General features: G+C 44.3%; 1 protein-coding gene across 4 annotated transcripts in view; it reads left to right on the top strand.

Annotated features, from left to right (window-relative positions):
• Window positions 1-1741: 1741 nt before the first annotated feature.
• The window catches only part of AOAH (acyloxyacyl hydrolase), a 189913-nt gene continuing 185654 nt past the window's right edge, over window positions 1742-6000 (top strand). For 3 of the 4 annotated variants that reach the window (XM_033930217.1, XM_033930214.1, XM_033930215.1), the window contains exon 1: window positions 2097-2460. Coding sequence is in view for 3 of the 4 variants with exons in the window: in XM_033930214.1 (XP_033786105.1) it covers window positions 2217-2460 (244 nt within the window). In the remaining variant the exon portion in view is untranslated. Of the gene's footprint in view, window positions 1789-2096; window positions 2461-6000 lie in introns of those variants that run through there. The other variant, XM_033930216.1, reaches the window with a different exon arrangement.

The following is a 6000-nucleotide window of genomic DNA, read 5'->3' as shown; positions in this document are numbered from 1 at the left end:
GAAGTGCAGTATTTCCCTTCTCTGATGCTACTGCTTGACACTGATGTTTGTCCTCTCTCCTTGCAGCAGCTGGCCTGTGAAGCTGCATCCTGCAGGGACCGGACAGTAGCATCAGAGGAGGGAACTGGCCAAGGCTGGGATGCCATAATCTTTTGATCTGGCCCTGCTTCCTAGGCTGTCAGAGCAATGAGAAAACAAAAAAAACAAAAAAAACTCTGTGGAGTGACGATGTTCCTAAATGGAACTTTGACACTTTCAAATAAAGTCCATTTAGGAACATCGTCACTCCACAGAGTTTTTTTTTGTTTTCTCTGGATTTTCTTCTTTGTGGATATTTTGGGGTCAATTCCTTTTGTTTTTTGCTTAGAGCAATGAGAGTCAGCAGTTTGCTTTATGTGCATGAACTGAGTGTGCATAGGAGTGTAAGTTTTGGCACGGATATGCTGAGAGACCAAACATGTTTAATTGGAAACTGCTTGGTAACAGGTGGTATATAAATTTTTTAAATAGAATGAAAACCTGGTGGGTGAGCAATGCTAAACTCAGGTTCTAACAGTCCTATGATCTGACAAAACTTTTCACTCTCACCCCCGCCTTTACTAACGCATAGTGCGGGTTTTAGCGCTGGCAGCGGTGGTAACTACTCTGACACTCATAGGAATTCTATGAACGTCGGAGCAGTTACCGATGCTACTGGCACTAAAACTCACGCTACGTGTTAGTAAAGGAGTGGAGCAGTCTGAACAAGAAAGGGGACAGGCATAAGCTCTGTGGTTACAGCCTAGCTCTCTGGAAGAAGCAAAGCCCTATGGGGATTTAAATCCACAGAGCACACACATACTGTACATCTTAGTATAAACGCTAATACATTTGTATATACAAGAACATGAGTAAATGCCCACATAAAGTGGGAACAGAACAAACTTGCTGGTCTGATTTGTCAGTGCAAGTGAGGACTATTTGGTGAAAAAGGCGGTCTTGAAATGTTTGGAGAGCATTGCGTATTACTTGGAGCTCAAGGAGATTGATATGAAGTTTTCTCGTGAGAAGACCACACTACTTGAGTTTGGAGGCCATTGAGATAAGCTCCCCAGCCTCACAATGAAGCATCTATGGTGAGAAGTTTCTGATGAAGGGGGAGGCTGGAAGACCTCCTGGGAGGTTGGATGGAAGCATTCACCACAGGCTGAAAGCCCACTTTTTTGAAGCTGCGTTTAGGACTCCTAACTCGACCAATTTCTAAAGCACCTATTTCTGCCTCATCATTCCCCTTCTAATTTCATACTTGATCAGCGTATATGAATTCACTCTTTTGTCCTGTGTCTGTCATAATTAGATTGTAAGCTCTGTCCGGCAGAGACTGTCTCTTGCATGTGTCTGGTAGCACTATAGAATTAATAAATTGTTGTAGTTTTTGGCAGCTGGAAGTGCACTGCTGACTTCCCCGTGCTCAGATGGCCCAGGGCTCTGCAGAGAACTTCTTCAGTTGGCAGGGTTTGGGGGATCCCTGCATGAAAAGTTATTTCTAACATGGTAAGGGACAGCAGAGAGGAAATGCAGGGACTCCCCCCCAATCTACCCCTAGGCTCCCCCGAAATTGACTTCTGGCTATGCCTCTGCTTTGAGGGCCTATAGAATGTTGCATTGACTGCAGCTGCATTTTACTTCCCTCCTCCTCTGGTCACCTTGTCTTGCCTAATGGTTTTAAGCCAGCCCTGGAAGTGGGATTGAAGAGAATGCAATAAGAGAGGCTGGGGAGGATGACTGGTGGGAATGTCCTTGACTGGGGTAAGGCTGGAGCAAAGTGTGTATTTTGAAAAAGGAGGGGGGGAGGGGGAAGAGAGTGTTGTGGGGGAGGAGCTGGGGAAAAGAGGTGGTCAATGTGTTGTGAGGATGAGGTTAGTGCAAGAGACAGTAGAAGACTGTTTTAGTTATACCAGGCCCTGTGAATGTGCTTGAAAGACCAGACTCAACTCTCTAGGCTGGCACTGTCCCTGGAGGGCCTCCACCCTCCTGCTTTAATTGGCCATAATCTTGTTTTTGGCTAAAATTGAACCCCCCCCCAAAAAAAAAAAAAAAAATATTGCAGTAGTGTATATAAATTTGTTTATTTTGAGTCCAAGCCCCAGGGCTTCGTCGCTGCAAGAGCAAACCAGAGTACAAGGAAGAGCCGCAGCGTAAAACCCCGCCGCGGGCCCTGTACAGTCAGCAGCCACATGACCCCCAGCCACTTCCTCAGGCACCTTCGCTTTTCCTCCCTACAAAAGAGAAAGAAAGCTACTCCGAAAGGCAGATGCCCGCGAGAGGCTCCCCTTGCAAATCCTCCCCCGCTAATCTCAGGGATGGTGCCGGCCGCTCCTCGCTACTTGCTGCCGCTGCTACTGCTGCTCTTGCCGGGCGGTCGCACACGTGAAGCAGCCGGGGATGCGGAAGAAGAGCTGGAAGCCGTTACCTGTGTGGGTAGGTTCGGGGACGCGCGGCGAGCACGCGCAGCCTCCCCTCTGTAATGCATTAGCTCGAGAAGTTCATGCTGTGTACGCGGGGGCTAAGTTAGGCGCGTCCCCCTTCCTGCAGCGCGCAGGCGGCTTCGGGGCGAGATGTGGCTGTTGCATTTGTTTTGGAGAAACCGAAGCCCTTGGCCGGTGCGGCCTGTGAAGCTCATCTGGAATGTTAGACTGACAAATAAGGAGCTTAGAATGAAAACGCATAATTGGACAGTACTAGATTGCAATAATAGCAGGGCCGAACATACAGGCCCCAAGAACGTAATACCACATTTCCCCGAAAATAAGCAAGACAGTGTCTTATATTAATTTTGGGTCCAAAAAATGCTTTAGGGAATATGTCAGAGATACTTGTGGTATCTCTGACATATTCTCGACTTCCAATATAATTGAAATATTTTACTAATGTACCTGACAGTATCTACTGTATATGTACAGTCTCTTCCTCTGTAAACCGCTCTGAACTGCTTGGTAGTATTGCGGTATACAAATAAAGTTATTATTTTCAGGGGATGTCTTATTTTTTTCATGTACAACATTCATCTCTCCCTTCCTCTCCTCTACCCCACCCCAATTCTTCCTCTTCCCTTTCTGCCCCCCCCCCCCCCATACACATGTGCAGCATCTTTCCTTCCTTACATAGTAACATAGTAGATGACGGCAGATAAAGACCCGAATGGTCCATCCAGTCTGCCCAACCTGATTCAATTTAAAAAATCTCCTTGTGCGGCATCTTTCTATCCCTCCCTGCCATCCCCCTGTGCAGCAGAACCCCACAGACCCTCTCACTGTCAGACTGGCATACCTCCACTCTGAGGCCTCCAAAAACAACAGCGGCAGCAGCGCTCAGTGATGTGGCAGAGGGAAAGCTCCAGCAGGGAAGGCCGTGAACAGCCCGTTCAGAGCACTGCCACCGCTACTGCTTTAGGAGACCTTGGAGTGGCGGTATGTCAGGTCTTACCGGGGTGGGGTTTGCTGAATTGAGTCCGATTTTTCCGCGAATCAGGCAGGGATGGAGTCAGGGAATGTTGGAGACATTTGGAGACGGGGGGGGGGGGGGTTGGGGGTTGATCTTAACTATGGCTTATTTTTGGGGTAGGGCTTATATTAGGGGAGCATCTTTAAAATTTTTCAGGATAGGTCTTATTTTCAGGGAAACAGGGTACTACTATTTATTATTCCTATATAGCACTGTACTGTATGTTTAAACACTTATGGGATATCTACAAGCTCTTAATCCCAAAAATATAGTGTGTAAATATAATAAGTTATCATAAATCCATTCCTGCCCTGCGCGCAGGGCAGGATTAATTCCTCTGGCACCCTGCACCCTGCCCCCACCATGCGCCTAGGTGGAAACAGGAAGCTGCGTCAGAGGGAAGCTTTGGGCAAGCAGCACCGCTTGCACAATTACAGTTCCCGTTGCCTTTCTTACCTGCGTTGCTTGCTTTTCTTGCTCTCCGTCGATAGGGTGGGGCCCGTGTTGCCGATCGGGGGGGGCTCGCTTTGCCGATTGATGCTGGAAAAAACAATGTTGATGCCCTCCATCGGGTCCCCCTGACTATTTCGGGCCCTAGGCACGTGCCTACTTGGCCTATTGGATAATCCTGTCCTACATGTGCATGCTTATTATAATTTTACATTTTACTAAAGCAGCCTCAAAGGCTCACCAAGCATAGAAGACAGCCAAAGCTATTCAGGAGCATAGAATCTTATCATCAGCTGATGGTACCAGAAAAAAGGAGTACTTAAAAAATAATATTAAAAAAATGTCTAAAAAGTGCTCCAAAATAACTGGTCCAAAATAAATATTTAAAAAATCATGCACTTCAGAGCACTCCCCTAACCAGGAAAAAGATCCTTATGAACAAAAATTCTCAAAATAAAATTAAAAAAAGAACAATCAAAAAAAATTAGAAGACAAGACACTTATCTACAGGAGGGTTTCCAGTCCTTCAATAAAAGTGCTGCTACACTTTCTCAGGAGAGGGAAGGAGGTAAAGATGGATGAGGTTTGCATTCATGGGATGGAGGAGAGAAATGGCGATTGTATTGTGCTGGAGGATGTGAGAAAGATGATAATTATATCGATAGACAGGAAACAGTGTAGTAAACTCCAAAAAAATGGCAAGTTATATTTCACACAGATTTTCTCCCATTTTTTTTCTTGCTGTCACAAACTTTCTTTCATTCCTGGAAAAAATATTTATAAAACGTTTAATCAGTTATAAGTGAAACATGTAAACAAACATGATTTAATGAGACGGTCAGCATAGGTTCACCTGAAGGGAGGTCTTGCTTCACCAGTTTGCTTGACTTCTTTGAAGATGTGAATAAAAGTGGATAAAGGCGAGCCAGTTGATGTAATGTATCTAGATTTCCAGAAGGCTTTTGATAAAGTTTCTCATGAGAGGCTTCTGAGAAAATTAAAAAGTCATGGGATAGGAGGCAATGTTCAATTGTGGATTAAAAACTGGTTATTGGACAGAAAACAGAGGGTAGGACTGAATGGCCAGTGGAGGAGGGTAAATAGTGGTGTGCTGCAGGGATCTGTGCTGGGACCAGTGCTATTTAACTTATTTATAAATGATCTAGAAATTGGAACTACGAGTGAGGTGATTAAATATGCAGATGACACTAAACTGTTCAAAGTTGTTAAAACACATGCAGACTGTGAAAAACTGCAGGAAGACCTAGGAAATTGGAAGACTGGGAGTCCAAATGGCAGATGGAATTTAATGAGAACAAATGCAAAGTGATGTACATTGGGAAGAATAAAATCATAATTATCAGATGCTAGGAACCACCTTGGGGGTCAGCGCTAAAGAAAAGGATGTTGTTGTCATCGTAGACAATACGCTGAAGCCTTTTGCCCAATGTGCGGTGGCGGCCAAGAATTCAAACAGGAGGCTAGGAATTATTAGAAAAGGGATGGTTAACAAGACTAAGAATGTTATAATGTCTCTTTCTCGCTCAATGGTGCAACCTCACCTTGAGTACTTTACATCGCCTTGAATGTAGAGTAGGCGATTAATCAAATTATTTAATAAACTTGGAAACTTGGAATTCAGTTCTGGTTTCCTTATCTCAAAAAATGATAGCAGCACTAGAAAAAGTTCAAAGAAGAGCAGCCAAGATAATAAAGGGGATGGAATGCTTCTCGAATGAGGAAAGACTAGAGAGGTTAGGGCTCTTCAGCTTGGAAGAGAGATGGATGAAGGGGAGATATGATTGAAGTCTACAAAATTCTGAGTGGTGTAGAATGGGTACAAGTGGATAGATTTTTTATTGCATTAAGATTTCAAAGACTAGGGGACTCGATGAAGTTACACAGTAATACTTTTTAAAAACAATAGGCGGATATATTTTTTCTCTCAGAGAATAATTAAGCTCTGGAAATTGTTGCCAGAGGATGTGGTAAGAGTAGTTAATTTAAAAACTACCTAACTATTTAAACAAATTTAAACCTTATAAATGATTACATTACATTACATTA

Source organism: Geotrypetes seraphini, chromosome 2, assembly GCF_902459505.1.
Source record: "Geotrypetes seraphini chromosome 2, aGeoSer1.1, whole genome shotgun sequence".
In the NCBI taxonomy this organism is placed as follows: domain Eukaryota; kingdom Metazoa; phylum Chordata; class Amphibia; order Gymnophiona; family Dermophiidae; genus Geotrypetes; species Geotrypetes seraphini.
The sequence above is the reverse complement of the archived record's forward strand: the minus strand, read 5'-3'. Positions and strand labels throughout refer to the sequence as shown.